This window comes from Neomonachus schauinslandi, chromosome 16, assembly GCF_002201575.2.
Source record: "Neomonachus schauinslandi chromosome 16, ASM220157v2, whole genome shotgun sequence".
Classification (NCBI taxonomy): domain Eukaryota; kingdom Metazoa; phylum Chordata; class Mammalia; order Carnivora; family Phocidae; genus Neomonachus; species Neomonachus schauinslandi.
In genome coordinates, this window is record NC_058418.1 from 15,703,529 (window position 1) to 15,723,636 (window position 20,108).

Below are 20,108 nucleotides of genomic sequence, written 5' to 3' on the forward strand. Positions count from 1 at the left end.
GTGCAGCGCGACTTGAGTTAACATAGGCATTGCAGTCTTCACAAGCACAGATATACTCTCAGAGAAGTCTTCAACAGACCCCTCAGTCCCGACGTTAAACCCAGAACTGAAGACATGAAGCTCTATCTCATTACACAACCAAACTCGTACCGGTCAGAGAATTAAAAGCCTCTTCCATCACACTAGGTAACAACTAGGCACTATCTTATGATGGGCAGTCTCAAACCCCACAGTGTCACATGCCTCACATCCCAGCCGACTGGTCAGCCACAATGTCCTGCATCCGATTCGGGACACACACGCAAATCACATACCTGTCACAGCCACATTACCGCACATACTCGCACTCGGCTTCGTCACGACCACAAACGCGCATACACAGGCTTGAGCCCCGGGCTCCACACACCCTGTCAGCACTGTGGGGGCGATGGGCTTCCTCACCGTGCGCGACGGTTGCCACTTGGAACGCGACGACTTTCAGGGTTTCAGGCGATAACCAGAGAGAACCCAGGAATCAAAGTTCTTTTCCAAAAGCTGCACAGGGGCTGTGGGAAATGTAGTTCAAGGGCGGAAAAGCCCGTATGTCGAGAAGGCGCGCGCGCGCGCGCGGAGACCACGGCCTGAAACACCGAGCCGCGGAGACACTTGGGAGGTACAGCCCGCGCGGGAGTACGCAGGCGCAGACGGCTGGCCAGTGGTCGAAGGTGAGGCTGGTGGGTCTTAGGGAGGCGGAGGAGGCGGGTGATGGCGGGACCTGTGGGGAATGCCGAGGAGGGAGGCGGGAACCTGGGCTGGGAAAAGCGAGGAAGGAAGAGGGAACCTGGGCCAAGAAGGCCGGGGAGGAAGGCGAGAGTCTGGGCCCTACAGAGAGCGAGGAGGGAAGCGAGAACCTAAGTAAAAGAAGGAACCAGGATCCAGGGCCGAGGAACGCCGAGGAGGGAATAGGGAGCCCGGGCCGGGGAGCGCCGTAGAGGCAACTGGTAGTCCAGGCTGGACAGCGCTGAAAAGGGAACTGGAAGCCCGGGGCTGGTGTGAGGATGGGGAGGGCAGGAATTTTGTCTGTTTTTTTCTCCCCCGTAAGGAAACTCCAAGTCTAGGAGTGCGGCCTGGCACACACGGGCGTTCAGTTCGTGTAGCTTTTTGTGGCTGTCGTTGTGTAGTTTGGGCATGTGTTACTCCGGGTGACGTTGTGGAACCGGTTGTTTGTGAAAGTGATAAGGTCTCCGTGTGTGTCTAATTTTTAAAATAGGTTACGAGTCGATTCGTGTTTGAGACTGCATGCGACTTTGGAGAAACGACAGTAAAGGGTTTGTGAGTAAAATTTTGCTACTTTGTATGGAAGTCTGTTATAGGCTCTGTGAGATTAGCATGACGTGTGTTATGGGATTGTGATTGTGTCGTGGGTGATATAATTGTGTCTTTGTCTAATTTTTAAAGTGTTTTGTGTGCACAGTCCGCGGTAATTCATGAATATTGTTTATTGTGTGACTGAGTTGGAGCGCTTGAGAAATTGGATGCATGACCAGTTAAATATGTATTTAGGTTATCTGAATATTGGCCTTTTTAAACGCTTGTAAAATTTGACCCTGTGGCAATTAGACAAGTGAAATAGAGATTTTTTTTTTTTATGGAGAAAAGGAAGTAAAATAAAAATAATTTTCAGATGGTAGGATTGTATATTGGGAAACCCCACACTGACTAATAACTTGTATGTTCAAATGAGTAGAACACCATTTAGGAAGACACACATAAAAAATTTCTCCCATAATTGCCACTCAAAGTTTCTATTTGGGTGAATCTCTTTATTTCCCTGCTGCTGGATGCATTCCTAGACAGATTCAGTAATTTCTTCAGTCATTCTGAAGACTGAATCTGTTGAACATTCAAATATAAGATTAGTCTCATCATCTAATAGCTATTTAAATAAGAGTCTCTATAGAAATCAATACTTCGAACTTGTTTTAAAAGTAAAAACTCTCCCTCCTGCTGGAAGCCTGCCGGGGAAAAGAGTACATGATCAGTTTCTTCTTTAATTCCTCAACCTCTATTTTGTCTCCTCCTTATCCCCTCTAGGTGGGTAGTCTCTAGCTGGAATGGATTGGGAGCTGGAAAACAGGAGACAAGTCAGAAGTCAGGGACGAGAAGAGACTAACATAATTGGTACCGTTATAATTTAGTGTAAGTCATCTCTTAACCTTCTGAGAGAACCCACTGCTGGGAACTTCCAGATACACTTCCCTTCTCATGGGTGCAGCCACTTCTCTAGCTGTCTCCTCAGTGTTTTCTCTGAGCATGCAGTAGTCCACCTGCTCTGGTGGGTCTTGTTGTCTCTCCAGTGAGTCCTCTTGGACAAGAGGATCCAAGTCAACCCAGGCAGGCTCCATCCATGGGTTGCCATCTAGAGCTCAGGTGAGAATTAGCCCTCTCAGTCACTTTGCCCTCTCAAATCCTGGAAATATGTACATTTCCCCCAAAATTCTCTCACCACTTTGGTTTCCAGTGGCATCAGCCTCTGAGGGGCCCCTTGTTTTCTTCCCCTGGAAAACTATGCCCTAAAACGATTTTTACTCTCCTAGACATTTCCTTCTCTCAGCCTCTCAAAGTTGGGGTTAAATTAATGATAGCAAACCTTACGTTTTTTACAAGATTTTATTTTAGAATTAGGGACACTTAGAAGCTTGTTTTGCTCACCAGCTTTGGGATGTCTGCTGAGACTGAGAGAAAAATTTCTAAGTTACCATGCTGTTAAAAACAATAACAACAATTAGAAAACTCAGGTTTGTTGGAAAAAACATTGACAAATCAATAGGCTTTCTATGTGTGCTTATATGTATGTATATATATGTCAGAAAACTATGGAAAATGGCCAGTGGCCATCAAAAATATGAGATACAAAGGATTTTGTAATCTGTGAAAAAAGAGTGTTCCTAAGGGACTCAAAAAGTCAGACTTGAATAAAAGAACACGAAGACACAAAGTAATAAAGTGTTAAAACTCCCTAACATCGTGCAGTTCCATTAAAATTTCAGTTAAATTTTTGAACTTTCTAAAATTCTTAGGAGAATATGAACAAGCCAAAAATTCTGAAAGAAAATAATGAAGGGGGAAGTAGCCCAAACCTGATACTAAAATATGTTTGAAAACTGTAGTAACTGAAGAGTCATCCAGACAATTAAATGAATAGATTAGTGAAACTAAATATAAACTCCAAATCTACTCAGATATATAAAGGAAATAAAGTACATGATGTCAGTTTTGATGAAGGGAGGAAATAATGTTATTGAACACCTAACGGTACTAAACCAGATGGTAAATAATCTGTTATAAGTTATTTTTGCATGGGAAAAACAAAGACAATTGAGAAACTATAAAAAATTATTTTAAGTGAATGCAATATTTCCGGGGCGCCTGGGTTGCTCAGTTGGTTAAGGGTCTGCCTTCGGCTCAGGTTGTGATCCCAGGGTCCTGGGCTCACACATCGGGCTTCCTGCAGAGCCTGCTTCTCCCTCTCCCTCTGCCTGCTGCTCCCCCTGCTTGTGCTCTATCAAATAAATAAATAAAAATATTTTTTAAAAAAAGAATACAATATTTCCTTCCTTTTAAAAAGATCTAATAACCAATCTAGAAAATAAAAATATGATAGAGAAATGAAAGAATTATAAGAGACCATTCACATGAGAAACTAAGGATGTTTTTTAAACTTATGGAAAGAAGCTTATTTTAATAAAAAAAATAGGGGCGCCTGGGTGGCTCAGTTGGTTAAGCGACTGCCTTTGGCTCAGGTCATGATCTCAGGGTCTTGGGATTGAGCCCCGCATCGGGCTTCCTGTTCAGCGGGAAGCCTGCTTCTCCCTTTCCCACTCCCCCTGCTTGTGTTCCCTCTCTCGCTGTCTCTCTCTCTGTCAAATAAATAAATAAAATCTTTAAAAAAAAAAAGAAAAGAAAAATAAAAGCTAGAACTACAATTTCTACCTATTGGATAGGCAAGCATCTAGAAGTTTATATCCGCATTTGTCAGGGTGGGGGGTGACAGGTATTCTCATATATCGTTGGTGATAGTATAAATGGTAGAGCCTTATGGAGAGCAGCTTGGAGGTAGGCTACTAAGAGAGAAAAGATGGTGCTAGAAAGAAGGGGGACTTGCCCAAAATCTAACCTGTTGCCCAAGAGCCTGTATCTCTGCATTTGGGGATAAAATAAGATCTGTCTAGCTCATTCTCCCCCCATAAATGATGTGGAATGTGCAGAGTGGTCAAGGGCCAAAGTAAGGGAAACGGAGGCAATTTCAATTGAGTCCTAAGTCACAAGAGAGCTGTAAGGCATGTATAGTGTCATGTGGCTTCATTTCATCTCAGCTTTGCCTTCATAGGAACTGCCTCTTTTCCAAAGAGGAACCCAAAGGAAGACTGGTCACCTCTTGCAGATCTCAAAACCATGGCTCAGGTGAGGTGATGATTTCTCTTTCCTTTCCAAAATCATCTTTTTTTTTTTTTTTTTTAATGGATATTTGAGCATTTGTCTTTCTTGCACTAAATCCTCCTGCCTATCATCCCCTACAGAGAAGTGGTCCTCATTTCTTCCCATATTGGCCAGATAAGTCTTTTCCTTCCACAAATGCTCCTTCTAATTTTAACCAGTGTTCACACATTAAGTGGGTATATCGTTGAACATCTTTCTTCTCCCAGAGGCAGAGTTGGGACAAAAAAAGCGTTTCCTGGGCGCCTGGGTGGCTCAGATGGTTAAGCGTCTGCCTTCGGCTCAGGTCATGATCCCAGGGTCCTGGGATCGAGTCCCACATCGGGCTCTCCGCTCAGCGGGGAGCCTGCTTCTCCCTCTGACCCTCTCCCCTCTCATGCTGTTTCTCTCTCGCTCACTCTCTAAAAAATAAATAAAATCTTGGGGCGCCTGGGTGGCTCAGTTGGTTAAACGACTGCCTTCGGCTCGGGTCATGATCCTGGAGTCCCGGGATCGAGTCCCGCATCGGGCTCCCTGCTCGGCGGGGAGTCTGCTTCTCCCTCTGACCCCCCCCATGCTCTCTCTCTCTCTCTCTCATTCTCGCTCTCAAATAAATAAATAAAATCTAAAAAAATAAATAAATAAATAAATAAATAAATAAATAAAATCTTAAAAAAAAAAAAAAAAAACTTAAAAAAAGCGTTTCCTCAAATGAGAACATATTACTGCATGAACTTGTCTTGTTTAAATAAAAACAGTCAAGAGGGAGATGGAATTGATATATTGTTATTAATAAGTGGCAAGGAGTCTTGTCTTGAGGCTTTGAGAATAGAGCTATGCTGAGAATCTTACTTTTCTCCTGTCTGATCCTTCAGTTTTGCTCATAGCTGCTAACAATTCCTAAAAATCTGTGGCTTGCCAATAACACTCCCCCATTATGCTAATGGTGTTCCTATGTTTAAATTTCTTATAATGGGGAGCCTGGTGGCTCAGTCGTTAAGCGTCTGTCTTCGGTTCGGGTCATGATCCCAGGGTCCTGGGATCGAGCCCCGCATCGGCCTCCCTGCTCGACAGGAAGCCTTCTTCTTTCTCTCCCACTTCCCCTGCTTGTGTTCTTGCTCTCACTATCTCTCTCTCTGTCAAATAAATAAATCTTTAAAAGAAAAATAAAAAATAAAAATAAATATCTTATCCTTTTATATTTGGATGCAGGAGAAGTAAATGTATATGCTTAGATCACCATACTGAATTACAAGTTTAACTCTTGAAATATTCTGTTCTTGGTTTCAAAGTCGTTACTCTCTCTTGGTTCTTTCAGAAAATTCATCTTTAGGGGCACCTGGGTAGCTCAGTCGGTTAAGCATTCGACTCTTGGTTTCGGCCTAGAGCATGATCTCAGTGTTATGGGACTGAGCCCCTTGTCCGAGTCTCCTTGGGATTCTCTCTCTCCCTCTCCCCCTATGCCTCCCTCCCCCACCCCGCTCACATGTGCATGCTCTCTAAATAAATAAATAAAATCTTAAAAAAAAAAAGAAAATTCATCTTTGTATCTGGACGTCTTAAATACTAGTGTCCTCCAGATTTTTATTGGTTCTCTTCTTTTTAGTCTCCTGTTCCTATTCACAATCTACCACTAGTCTAATGAAGCTCACATAATTTTAAACCTGAAACTCTGTCAGAACCATATCCAATCTCCAACTAAATATCACCACCTGCATGTTCCACAGATACTTCAGGCATATGGCCAAGATTTATCTCATTATCTCCTGCCCATCCTATTCTTTCTTGTTTTGTTTTCAGTCTGCTTTTGGCCCCAGTCCCATACCCACCTACTAATACAGCTAGCTTGAGTTAAATAAATGTCTCTCTTCCACTGCATAATTTAGTGGTAAATATTATTCCTTATAACACAGTTCCTTCATCCCCACTGATATCTTTATTTTGAGTGCCTCTTGCATCCCGTGGTCACTTGTTTTCCCATTTAACACCTTTGCTCCTTTTCTAGTCCTCCAAGTGCTCACCCCAGTGCTCACGTTTGGATCTTTGTGTTTCTGTGCTTTTCTGTTTAACTGTGTGTATGTGTGGGTGTGGGTGTGGTAAAATATACATAATATAATATAAAATTTCACCATTTTAGCCATTTTTAAGTTTTAAGTTTAGTCCCATTAAGTACATTCACAGTGTTGTGTAACCAGCACCATTATGTATTTCCAGAAGGTTGTCATCATCCCAAACAGAAACTTAAAACATTGATCAATAACTGTTCTCTTGGGGCGCCTGGGTGGCTCAGTCGTTAAGCATCTGCCTTCGGCTCAGGTCATGATCCCAGGGTCCTGGGATCGAGCCCCGCATCGGGCTCCCTGCTCGGCAGGAAGCCTGCTTCTCCCTCTCCCACTCCCCCTGCTTGTGTTTCCTCTCTCGCTGTCTCTCTGTCAAATAAATAAATAAAATCTATAAGAAAAAAAAAAAACAACTGTTCTCTTATACTTTTTATAGCATCAGACCTAAAGCACATTAGAAGAATGTGTAAAGACAGCCTGTTAGGGTGGAAGATGTTAAAATGCTTGTTAACAGTTTAAATTCAAGAATAGTCATCATTAATAATAATACGATTTTCTTTCTTTTTTTTTTTTTTTTAAAGATTTTATTTATTTGAGAGAGAGAGAGAGCCCATGGGGGGCGGAGAGTCAGAGGGAGAAGCAGACTCCCCGCCAAGCAGGGAGCCCGATGCGGGACTCGATCCAGGGACTCCAGGATCATGACCTGAGCCAAAGGCAGTCACTTAACCAACTGAGCCATCAGGCGCCCCAATAATACGATTTTCCAATTCATGTACATCTCTTTTTATTTAGATCGTTAAATTCTCTCAGTAATGCTTTGTTGTTTTCAGTTTACCTTCTTGTATATGTTTTGATATATTGATCCCTGAGTATTTTTTTTATGTAAATGCTATTCATTTTTATGTCAAATTCTCACTGTTTACTGCTAATATATGAAAATGCAATTGGTTTTTGTATATTGACCTACAATCTTTTTAGTCACTTATTAGTTCTAGTAATTTTTTTATATTATTTAGGATTTTCTACATAGACAGTCATGTCATATGTGAATAATGACTGTTTTCCATCTTGCTTTTCTTTTTTTAATTTTATTTTATTATGTTATGTTAATCACCATACATTACATCATTAGTTTTTGATATAGTGTTCCATGATTCATTGTTTGCGTATAACACCCAGTGCTCCATTCAATACGTGCCCTCTTTAATACCCATCACCAGGCTAACCCATCCCCCCACCCCCCTCCCCTCTAGAGCCCTCCGTTTGTTTCTCAGAGTCCATAGTCTCTCATGGTTCATCTCCCCCTCCGATTTCCCCCCCTTCATTTTTCCCTCCCTGCTATCTTTTTTTTTTTTTAACATATAATGTATTATTTGTTTCAGAGGTACAGGTCTGTGATTCATCAGTCTTACACAATTCACAGCGCTCACCATACCATCTTGCTTTTCAATCTATTTATTTACTACATTGTCTAGAACCTTCAGTACAGTATTGATTAAAAGTGGTGAGAACAGACATTTTTACCTTATTCCTGACTTAGGGGAAAGGGATTCAGTGTTTTACTATTAAGTATGATATTAGCTACAGGTTTTGCATAGATTTATCATGTAAAAAAGTTCTAGTTTGCTGATAGTTTTTATAATGAGAAGGTATTGAATTTTTTCAAAAGTTTTTCTGAATCTATTGGTTATTCCCCATTATATGAATTTTCTCTTTTTTCTTTTTTTTTTTTTTAAAGATTTTATTTATTTGAGAGAGAGAGAATGAGAGACAGAGAGCATGAGAAGGAGGAAGGTCAGAGGGAGAAGCATACTCCCTGCTGAGCAGGGAGCCCGATGCAGGACTCGATCCTGGGACTCCAGGATCATGACCTGAGCCGAAGGCAGTCGCTTAACCAACTGAGCCACCCAGGCGCCCGAATTTTCTCTTTTTTCTATTAACACAGTGAATTATATTGATTTTGATATGTTTAGCCAGCTAAGTAGCTCTAGGATAAATGCCACTTTGTAATGATATATTTTTTTTATATACTGCTTAATGAATTTGCTAATACGTTGGTTTTTTTGTTGTTTTTTTTTTAAAGATTTTTTATTTATCTGAGAGAGAGAATGGGAGACAGAGAGCATGAGAGGGGGAGGATCAGAGGGAGAAGCAGACTCCCCGCTGAGCAGGGAGTCCGATGCGGGACTCGATCCCGGGACTCCAGGATCATGACCTGAGCCAAAGGCAGTTGCTTAACCAACTGAGCCACCCAGGCGCCCCTGCTAATACGTTGTTAAGGGTTCTTTTGTTTATGGTTCATAAGAATTTGGTTTGATTTTTCTTGTAATACCTTTGTTTAGTTTTGGTATCAGGGTATTTTTTTTTTTTAAGATTTATTTATTTGAGAAAGAGAGAAGTGTGCATGCGTGTGAGTGGGGGGAGGGGCAGAGGGCAAGGGAAAGAGAGACTCTCAAGCTGCTCCCCACTGAGCTGAACGCTGGGCTCAGTCTCATGACCCTGAGATCCTGACCTGAGCCAAAATCAAGAGTCAGCTGCTCAGCCAACTGAGCCACCCAGGCACCCCAATATCAGGGTAATTTTTATAAAATAAGTTGGGAAGTATTCTCTTCTCTTATTTTCTGAAAGAATTTGTGTAAATTGGTATTACTTCTTTTTTTATTTATTTATTTGTTTATTTGACAGAGACACAGCGAGAGAGGGAACACAAGCAGGGGGAGTGGAAGAGGGAGAAGCAGGCTTCCTGCTGAGCAGGGAGCCCGATGTGGGGCTCAATCCTAGGACCCTGGGATCATGACCTGAGCCAAAGGCAGACGCTTAACCAACTGAGCCACCCAGGCGCCCTGGTATTACTTCTTCGTAAAATGTTTGTTAGAATTCAGCAGTGAAGCCATCTTAACCTGGAGATTATTTTGTGGATAGGTGCTTAACTAGCAGCTCAGTTTCTTTAGTAGAATTAGGAATATTCAGGTTATTGGGTTTTTTCCCTTCTGTGAACTTCTGTAGTTTGTAATTTTCAAGGAATTTATCAAATTTATTGACAGAGTTGTCTAAAATATACTTTTTATCCTTTTGATGTTTGTGCAATCTGTAGCAATGCCCCTCTTTCGTTTATGTTATTGGTAATTTGTGTCTTATTCTTTTACTAGGTCAGTTGGCTAGAGGTTTACCAATTTCATTGATTGTTTCAAAGTACCAGCTTTTGGTTTCATTGGTTTACTCCATTGTTTTTGTTTCCTCTTTCTTTACTTCTTTTCTTATCTTTTTTGTTTCCTTTTTTTTTTTTTTTCCAGTACTTTATTAAATCATGTTCTGGTTTTGCAGATGGAAGCTTATATTATTGATATGAGACCTTACTTTTTTTCTAATAGAAGCATTTAATACTATAAATTTCCCTCTAAGCACTGTTTAAGTAGTCTTCAAGAAATTTGGACATGTTATATTTTTATTTTGATTCAGTTGAAAATATTTTCTAATTTCCTGTGAGTTCTTTTTCAACCTATTGGTTTAGAAGAAATGTATTTAATTTCCAAAATCTGTGGGGATTTTCCAGATAGTTTTCTATTATTGATTTCTACTTTAATTCTTTTCAATCAGGGAACATATTTCTATTTGATCTTAAATTTATGGAGATCTTAAATTTATGGAGACTTTTTTTGTGGCACAGATATAGTTTAAGTAGATGACTTTTCCATGTGCACATGTATAGAATATTCTGGTGTTATTAGGTAAAGTATGCTCTAAATAATCAGGTCAAATTGGTTGATTGTGATGGTAAAGACTTCTGTATCCTTATTGATTTCAGTCTATTTGTTATAGCAGTGACTGAGAGGAAAGTTGAAATCTTCAGTTATAATTTTGGTTTTGTCTATTTTTCCTTTTCTATTCTATCAGTTTTTACTTAATGTATTTTGAAGTTCTGTTTTTAGGGGCATTCACATTTAGAATCGTTACATTCTCTCATGAATTGACCCACTCTATTATTATGAAATGCCTTATTTAATCCCTAATAATATTCTTTGTTCTGAAATCTATGTTGTTTGATATTATAGCCATTTTGGCTTTCTTATGATTAGTAGTTACAGAGTGTTACATGTTTTCCATCCTTTAAAAAAAAAAAAAAAGATTTACTTATTTTAGAAAGAGAGAGAGTGTGAGCAGGGAGAAGGGCAGAGGGAGAGAATCCTCAAGCAGACTCTCCACTGAGCATGGAGTCTGATGGGGAGCTCAATTCCAGATCATGATCTGAGCCAAAACCAAGAGTTGAACACTCAACCAACTGAGCCACCCAGGTGCCCCTCCATCCTTTTTACTTTAACCTTCCTATGTTTTCATATTTATAGTGAGCTTTTTTTTTTTAAAGATTTTATTTATTTATTTGAGAGAGAGAGAGTGTGTGTGTGCGCGCATGCATGCGCAACCAGGGGGAGAAGCAGAGGAAGGAGCTGAGGGAGAGGGACAAGCAGAGTCAGTGCTGAGTGCAGAGCCTGATGTGGGCCTCGATCTCTCCACCCTGAGATCATGACCTGAGCTGAAACCAAGAGTTGGATGCTTAACCAACTGAGCCACCCAGGCACCCCTATAAGGAGCTTCTTTTGGACTATATAGTTTGTTCTTACTTTTTTCTCCAGTCTGATACTCTCTACTTTTTTATTGCAGTTTTTAGTCCATTTTCATTTAATGTAATTATTAGTAAGTTGGGTTTAAATACACCATGTTGCCATTTTTTCCTTTTTTCCCCAATTGTTATTTTACTGTTCCTTTTTTTCTATTCTTACTTTCTTTTGGATTGAGAAATTTTTTTATGATTCCATTTTTTCCTCTGTTATTCACATATTACAAGTACTTCTTTGTTTTATTTTTTTAGTGGTTATCCTAGGCCAAAGATTGGCAAACTATTGCCTGAGGACTAAATCAGTCATGCCACCTGGTTTTGTAAATAAAGTTTTACTGGAACGCAGCCAGTTGCCAAAGCATTTGGATAGCTTATGTTGCTTTCTCTTCAAGTTTACTGCTCTTTACTTCTTCAGTGTCTAGTCTGTTGTTATTCCCATCCATTGATTTTTTCATATTATCTACTTTTCTTCTCTAGAAGTTTTTTTTTATCCTTTTTTATATCTTCATTTTCTCTCATCATATTCATCTTTTCCTCTATATTCTTGAGCTTATGGATCATGTTCCCAATATCTGCTTTAACATCCTTATTTGCTAAATCCATCACCTGTTATTTCTGGTTTGTTTTGTTTTGTTTTTTTCTTCCTTCTAAATATAGGTCCTATTTTTCTGCTTCTTCACATGCCTGGAATTTTTTTACTTGAATTTTCAAATTGCTGAAGGCTGTATTTTGTTATGTTCCTTTAAAGAGTAAGTTACTTCAGATCATTTTGACCCTTTTGAGGCTTAAGCTTTTGTTAGTGTAGAGCAGCATTTGGTCTAGGGCTAGTTTAGCCCCATTACTAAGGTTAGCAACTTAGAGTTCATAGCCAAATCCAGCCTGCTGCCTGTTTTTGTGAATAAAATCATATTGGAATGTAGCTAGACTCAATTTTTTTTTTTTTTTTTACATGTTGTCTGTGATTGCTTTTGCACTACAACCAGAGTGGTTGTAACAGAGACCATATGGCCCACAAGCCTAAAATATTTACTGTCTGGCCCTTACACAGAAACCTTGACAACCCCTGCTCTGCTCAAAGCTTGTATATTATCAGCTGTCTCTATTCTGACTGGTGGGAATACAAACTGTTCTCAGGCCTGTTTGAGCTCTGGGAATTGTTCACCGTATTACTTTCCTCTTTTTCCTTCCCCAGCTCCACAGAGTTTTACTTCCATGTATTTGCAGATCAGTGTTCAGTCATAGATTCAAGGGAATCACTCTGCAGATGTCTGGAGTGGTCTTGGGGTGTGTTGTGTGTGTCTCTGCTACTCCCTACTCCTGATTATTTTGCCTGGCAGTTCTAGCTATCTTGGACCCTCCAAACTCTGATCTCTGTTTCTGCAACTCAGGGAGCCTGCTGGGCTCTGTTTGTGTATCCTCTCCAGGTTCCTGACCTAGAAACTGTTTTTAGGTGGTAGGCTGGGGCAGTTATAGAGCTTACTTTGTTTCCCTTCTTGCAGGATCACCATTTTGTCCTGTCAGCTCTGCAGTACTTGAAAATAGATGTTTAATATATCTTTATAGTCTTTTAGCTGTTTATGGTAGAAGAGAATTTCCTATAGCAGTTAATGTCTATGGAAATGGTAGTGTGGAATACTGATTTGCTTATTGGACAGTTAATTTGGTTCAACTCAAATCTCAGACTCTCTGATTGGTGGCAGCTTGAATCCCTGCTTTATTTCCTTTATGTTTAACCAGGGTGCTTGGCTTTGGGCCCACCCATGCCTAATTTGGGTATTAGCCAAAGGTATGAATAAAGTTTATTCAAACTCTTGGGGCTCCCTTCTGGCTTTCATTTCTGTGGGATTTCCCTGCTTCCCTTCCAGCTGCTGCTGTTACCCTAAACTCTGTCTTTTGGTTCTTCAAGCTAGTAAGACCATGGGTTTCCACCTCAATTTTATTTGCCACACACGGTCTCTACTTGGTACTTTCCCTCAGGCTACAGGTAGTATAAATTGGCAATTCTCCCCTTGCTCTTCTGTTCTTCCAAATGTAAACCCTCCCCTCCAGTTTCTATCTGTTTGGGTCTCTTTGCAGTGCCTTCAGATAGTTTTTTAAATATATATTTTTAATCTGGAATTTATACTTGTTATCTACAGTAACAGTCAAATAAGAGATATGCTGCCATTCTTGAAGCAGAACCCCAAAGCCACTCTCATTTTTTAATCAACTTCATTGAGGTATAATTTATATATAATAAAAGCACTCATTTAAGTATAGAGTTCATGAACTTTGAAAAGAATATAGGTCTATATAATCACAACAGTCAAGATTACAAAATTATCTGTTACCCCAAAAAGTTCCCTTCTCTGCCCCCATACAACCAGTAGCTCTACTGCCACTCCTGGCCTTCAGTAATCATATATCTGCTTCTGTTGCTATAAACTAGTTTTGCCTCTTCTAGAATTTCACATAAATGGGATAATAGAATATGTGCTTTTGGAGAGATTGGTTTGTGTAACTCAATGTTTTTGAAGTTTATTCATGTTGTGTACATGAACATTCTTTGTATTGTTAAGTGGTACTCAAGTATATAAATATACTATAATTTGTTTACTCATGTTTTGATAGACTTTTTTTAAAAAGATTTTATTTATTTGAGAGGGAGAGAGCATGCATGAATGTGGGGAAGGAGCAGAAGGAGAGGGAGAAGCAGACTCCCCACTGAGCAGGGAGCCCGACATGGGGCTCAATCTCTGGACCCAGAAATCATGACCTGAGCTGAAGGCAGATGCTTAACCAACTGAGCCACCCAGGTGCCCCAAGACATTTTTTCCCCTACTTTCTGACTATTACAGATGATGCTTGCGTGAACTGTATTTTCATTTCTTTGGGGTAAATGCCTAGGTGTGGAATCAGTGGGTTGTATGAAAAATATATGTTTAACTTTATAAGAAACTGCCAGATTTATGGAGAGTAGTACCATTCTACATTCCCACCAACAATGTATAAGAGTTAGAGTAGCTCCATATCCTCACCAACACTTGGTATGGTCACTTTTTAATTTTAATTATCCTAGAGAGTGTGTAATGGTATTTCACTATTTTAGTTTTCATTTCCCTGATATAAGTGCTGAGCATTTTTTGCTTGACATTTAGATATCTTCTGAACTTGTTCAGAGCTTTTTCCAATTTTTAATGCATTCGTTGTTTTCTTTTTGTGTTGTATGAGTTCTTTATATATTCTAGATATAAGTCTTTTGTCAGATAAAAGTACTGTGAATTATCTTTTCCCAGTCTGTGATTTGATTTTTTATTTTCTTAAAGGTCTCTTTCAGAGCTGAAGTTTTTAATTTTGACAAAATCCAGTTCATTAGGTTTTCAAATTTTATGTTGCTTGTTTTTTGTGTCCTATTCCAAAACTCTTTGCACACTCCAGGCTGTGCATATTTTGTTTTTTTGCTTACTATATGAGTATTATGAGTTTAGACTTTCTTTTTTTAAGTGAATTATCTATTACAGCTTAATTCTTTTGTATGCCGTAAGAGTTGAGGTTCCTTTATTAAATTTTTTTAATGAATATTCAGTTTTTCCAGAGTTGTCTGTGAAAAGACATCCTTTCTCTACTGAATTATCCTGGAGCCTCTGTTGACAGTTATCCATATGTATAGGAGTGTTTCCATAGTCTGTTTTATTGATTTGTATACTTACCCTTTCACCAGTGTACACAGTCTTGATTAGTCAATGAGGTCACAAAATCAGATAATGTGAATCTTCCAACACTGTCTTTTTCAAACTTACTCAGACATGCTAGGTGTTGTACATTTCCAGTAAATTTTAGAATCAACTTAACAATCTCTATAAAACAGTCTACTTAGGGGTGCTTGGGTGACTCAGTCGGTTAATCGTCCAGCTCTTGGTTTCAGCTCAGGTCATGATCTCATGGGTTGTGAGATTGAGCCCTGCATTGGGCTTGGTGCTCAGCGGGGAGTCTGCTTGAGGATTCTCTCCCTTTGACCCTACCCCTACTTGCATGCTCACACATGTGCTTTCTCTCTCAAATAAATAAATTAAATATTTAAAAAAGAAAAACAGATGTGTTGGGAGATTATTAAAAGTGGTACTGTAGGGGGCGCCTGGTGGCTCAGTCGTTAAGCGTCTGCCTTCGGCTCAGGTCATGATCCCAGGGTCCTGGGATCGAGTCCCACATCGGGTTCCCTCCTCGGCAGGAAGCCTGCTCTCCCTCTCCCACTCCCGGGGCTTGTGTTCCTGCTCTCGCTATCTCTGTCTCTGTCAAATAAATAAATAAAATCTTGAAAAAAAAAAAAAAAGTGGTACTGTAGGGGCACCTGGGTGGCTCAGTTGGTTAAGTGACTGCCTTCGGCTCAGGTCATGACCCTGGAGTCCCAGGATCGAGTCCCGCATCGGGCTCCCTGCTCAGCGGGGAGTCTGCTTCTACTTCTGACCCTCTCTCCTCTCGTGTTCTCTCTCTCATTCTCAGATGAATAAATAAAATCTTGAAAAAAAAAAAAAAGCGGTACTGTAAGGGGTACCTGGCTGGCTTAGTTAATGGAGCATGTGACTCTTGATCTCAGGGTTGTGAGTTTGAACCCCAGGTTGGTACAGAGATTAGAGATTACTTAAAAATAAAATCTTTAAGGGTCGTCTAGGTGGCTCAGTTGGTTAAGCGTCTGCCTTCTGCTCAGGTCATGATCCCAGCGTCCTGGGATCGAGTCCCACATTGGACTCCTTGCTCAGCAGGGAGTCTGCTTCTCCCTCTGCCTGCTCTGCCTGCTCTGCCTGCTCTGCCTGCTGCTCTCCCTGCTTGTGCTCACTCTCTCTCTGACAAATAAAATCTTTTAAAAATATAAATAAATATAAATAAATAAATAAATAAAGTAGTGCTCCACAAATATGAAATGAGTTAGGTTGTTGTCAGTATTCTTTAGAGATTCTGAATCTGTCCAGATTTTCCCCCCCCTTTGGTCTAGTTCTTTCATTTACTGACAAACATTAACATCAACCATGGTTTTGGACTTTTTTAAGTCTCATGTTACTTTTGTCAGTATTTGCCTAGTGTACTTTGAAACTTTTCTTATTTAAGTACATATACATTTGTAATTGTTATTCTGGTGTATTTTCTCTTTTATCATTATAAAATGCCCCCTTTGTCTGTAGTAGTAACACTCCTCAACTTTCCCATGTCTAGTGGTTGTGTATAATTTTCCATCCATTTCCATTTTCAGCGTATTTGTGTCTATGGTATTTAAAATATTTCTCTTACAGACAGAATTATATGAGTCTTGCTTTTTCATGCAGTCTAATAATCCTGGCCATTTTATTGGAGTGTGTAGTCCATTTATATTTAATACAGTTAGAGGTGTATGGATATAGGGCTACCATTTTGCTGTTTGTTTTCCAAATGCATAACTTGTTTTGTTTTAAGTTTTTAACTAATTCTTTTTTTTTTTTAAAGATTTTATTTATTTATTTGACAGAGAGAGAGAGATCACAAGTAGGCAGACAGGCAGGCAGAGGGAGAGGGAGAAGCAGGCTCCCTGCTGAGCACAGAGCCTGATGCGGGGCTCGATCCCAGGACCCTGGGATCATGACCTGAGCCGAAGGTAGATGCTTAACCATCTGAGCCACCCAGGCATCCCTTTAACTAATTCTTACTAGTTAACATATAGTGTAATACTGGTTTCAGGAGTAGAATTCAGTGACTCATCACTTACATATAACCAGTGCTCATCACAACATGTGTCGTCCTTAATACCCATCACCCATTTAGCCCATCTCCCACCCACTTCCCCTCCGGCAACCCTCAGTTTGTTCTCTATCATTAAGACTCTTATGGTTCACCTCCCTCTTTTTTTTTTCCCTTCCCCTATGTTCATCTATTTTGTTTCTTAAATTCCACATGAGTGAAATCATACAGTATTTATCTTTCTCTGACTGACTTATTTCACTTAGCATAATACACTCTAGCTCCATCCATGTCATTGCAAATGGCAAGATATTATTCTTTTTGATGGCTGAGTAGTATTCCATACAGATACACATACCACATCTTCTTTACCCATTCATCAGTTGATGGACGCACGTTTGGGCTCTTTCCATAATTTGGCTATTGTTGATAATGCTGCTATAAATATCAGGGTGCATGTACCCCTTTGAATCAGTATATTTGTATCCCTGGGCAAATACCTAGCAGTGCAAATTGCTGGGTTGTAGGGTAGTTCTATTTTTAACTTTTTGAGGAACTTCCATACTGTTTTCCAGAGTGGCTGCTACCAGTTTGCATTCCCACCAACTGTGTAGGAGGGTTCCCCTTTCTCCGCATCCTTGCCAACATCTGTTGTTTAATGTGTTGCTAATTTTGGCCATTCTGATAGGTGTGAGGTGGTATCTCATCGTGGTTTTGATTTGTATTTCTCTGATGATGAGTGATGTTGAACATCTTTTCATGTGTCTATTAGCCATCTGGATGTCTTCTTTGGAAAAATGTCTCTTCGTATCTTCTGCCTATTTCTTTCTTTTTTTTTTAAGATTTTTATTTATTTATTTGACAGAGAGAGACACAGCGAGAGAGGGAACACAAGCAGGGGGATTGGGAGAGGGAGAAGCAGGCTTCCCGCGGAGCAGGGAGCCCGATGTGGGGCTCAATCCCAGGACCGTGGGATCATGACCTGAGCCGAAGGCAGACGCTTAATGACTGAGCCACCCAGGTGCCCCTCTTCTGCCTGTTTCTTAACTGGATTATTTATTTTTGGGGTGTTGAGTTTGATAAGTTCTTTATAGATTTTTGGATACTAACCCTTTATCAGATATGCCGTTTGCAAATGGGAGAAGTCCCATTCTATAGGCTACCTTTTAGTTTTGTTGATTGTTTCCTTCACTGTGCAGCTTTTTACCTTGATGAAATCCCAATAGTTCATTTTTGCTTTTGTTTCCCTTGCCTCTAGAGACTTGTCTAGTAAGGTTGCTATGGCCGATGTCGAAGAGGTTTCTGCCTGTTTCTCCACTAAGATTTTGATGGTTTCCTGTCTCATATTTAGGTCTTTAATCCATTTTGAATTTATTTTTGTGTATGGTGTATAAAAGTGATCGAGTTTCATTCTTTTACATGTTGCTGTCCAGTTTTCCTAACACCATTTGTTGAAGAGACTGTCTTTTTTCCATTAATCTTTCCTGCTTTGTCAAAGATTAGTTACCATATAGTGTGGGTCCATTTCGGGGTTCTCTATTCTGTTCCATTGATCTATTCATCTCTTTTTGTGCCAGTACCAGACTGTCTTGATGACCACAGCTTTGTAATATAACTTGAAATCTGGAATTGTGATGCCTCCAGCTTTTTGTTTTTCAAGATTGTTTTGGCTATTCAGGGTGTTTTGTGGTTCCATACAAATTTTAGGATTGTTTGTTCTACCTATTTGAAAAATGCTGGTGGTATTTTCATAGGAATTGCATTAAATGTGTAGATTGCTTTGGGCAGCATAGACATTTTAACAATATTTGTTCTTCCATTTCTCTGTGTCATTTTCAATTTCTTTCGTAAGTGTTCTATAGTTTTCAGAGTTCAGATCTTTTACTCTGGTTAGGCTTATTCCTAGGAAAGTTATGGTTCTTGGTGCAACTGTAAATGGTATTTGATTCCTTGATCAAAGGTGTATTGGTGTATAAAAATTTCTTTATGTTGATTTTGTATCCTGCAACTTTGCTGAATTCCTGTATTCTAGCAATTTTTTGGTGGAGTCTTTCAGGTTTTCTACATAAAGTATCATATTGTTTGTGAATAGTGAAAGTTTGACTTCTTCCTTGCTAATTTGGATACCTTTTATTTCTTTTTGTTGTCTGATCGCTGAGGTTAAGACTTCTCGTACTATGTTAAATTACAATTATGAGAGTGGACACCCTTGTCTTGTTCCTGACCACAGAGGAAAGGCTTTCATTTTTCCCCATCAAGGATGATATTAACTGTGGGTCTTTTGTATATGGCCTTTATGATGTTGAGGTATCTTCCATCTATCCCTAGTTTGTTGAGGGTTTTTATCAAGAATCGATACTATATTTTGTCAAATGCTTTTTTTTCATCTCTTGACAGGATTGTATGGTTCTTATCCTTTTAATAATGTAGCATGTCACGTTGATTGATTTGCAAATATTGAACTACCCTTGCAGCCCAGGAATAAATCCCACTTGATCATGGTGAATAATTGTTTTAATGTACTGTTGGATTCGGTTTGCTAGTATCTTGTTGAAAATTTTTGCATTCATGTTCATCAGGGATATTGGCCTTTAATTATCCTTTTTAGTGTGGTCTTTGACTGGTTTTGGAATCAAGGTAATGCTGGCCTTGTAGAATGTGTTTGGGAGTTTTCCTTCCATTTCTATTTTTTGGAACGTTTTGAGAAAAATAGGTATTAACTCTTCTTTAAATGTTTGGTAGAGGGGCACCTGGGTGGCTCAGACAGTTAAGTGTCTGCCTTTGGCTCAGGTCATGATCCCAGGGTTCTGGGATCGAGGCCCGCATTGGGCTCCCTGCTCCATGGGAAGCCTGCTTCTCCCTCTCCCGCTCCCCCTGCTTGTGTTCCCTCTCTCACTGTGTCTCTCTCTGTCAAATAAATAAAATCTTAAAAAAAAAAAAAAAAAGTGTTTGGTAGAATTCTCCTGGGAAGCCATCAGGCCCTGGACTTTTGTTTGTTGGGAGATTTTTGATTACTGATTCAATTTCTTTGCTGGTTATGGGTCTGTTCAAATTTTCTATTCCTGTTTCAGTTTTGGTAATTTATGTTTCTAGGAATTCATCCATTTCTTCCAGATTGCCTAGTTTGTTGGCATATAATTTTTAATGTTCTCTTATAATTATATTTCTGTAGTGTTGGTTGTGATGTCTTCTCTTTCATTTGTGATTTTATTGATTTGGGTCCTTCTCTTTTCTTTTTGGTAAGTCTGGCTACGGGGTTATCAATTTTATTAATTCTTCCAAAGAACCAGCTC

The 20,108-nt window shown here is 39.7% G+C and overlaps 1 protein-coding gene across 1 annotated transcript in view; it reads left to right on the plus strand.

Annotated features, from left to right (window-relative positions):
* Nucleotides 1-692: 692 nt before the first annotated feature.
* The window catches only part of LOC110590097 (zinc finger protein 567), a 156,349-nt gene continuing 136,933 nt past the window's right edge, over nucleotides 693-20,108 (plus strand). The window contains 4 exon segments of the mRNA XM_021700812.2: nucleotides 693-704; nucleotides 1,250-1,311; nucleotides 2,074-2,178; nucleotides 4,370-4,443. Coding sequence (XP_021556487.2) covers nucleotides 4,435-4,443 — 9 coding nt within the window. The 5' untranslated portion in view covers nucleotides 693-704; nucleotides 1,250-1,311; nucleotides 2,074-2,178; nucleotides 4,370-4,434.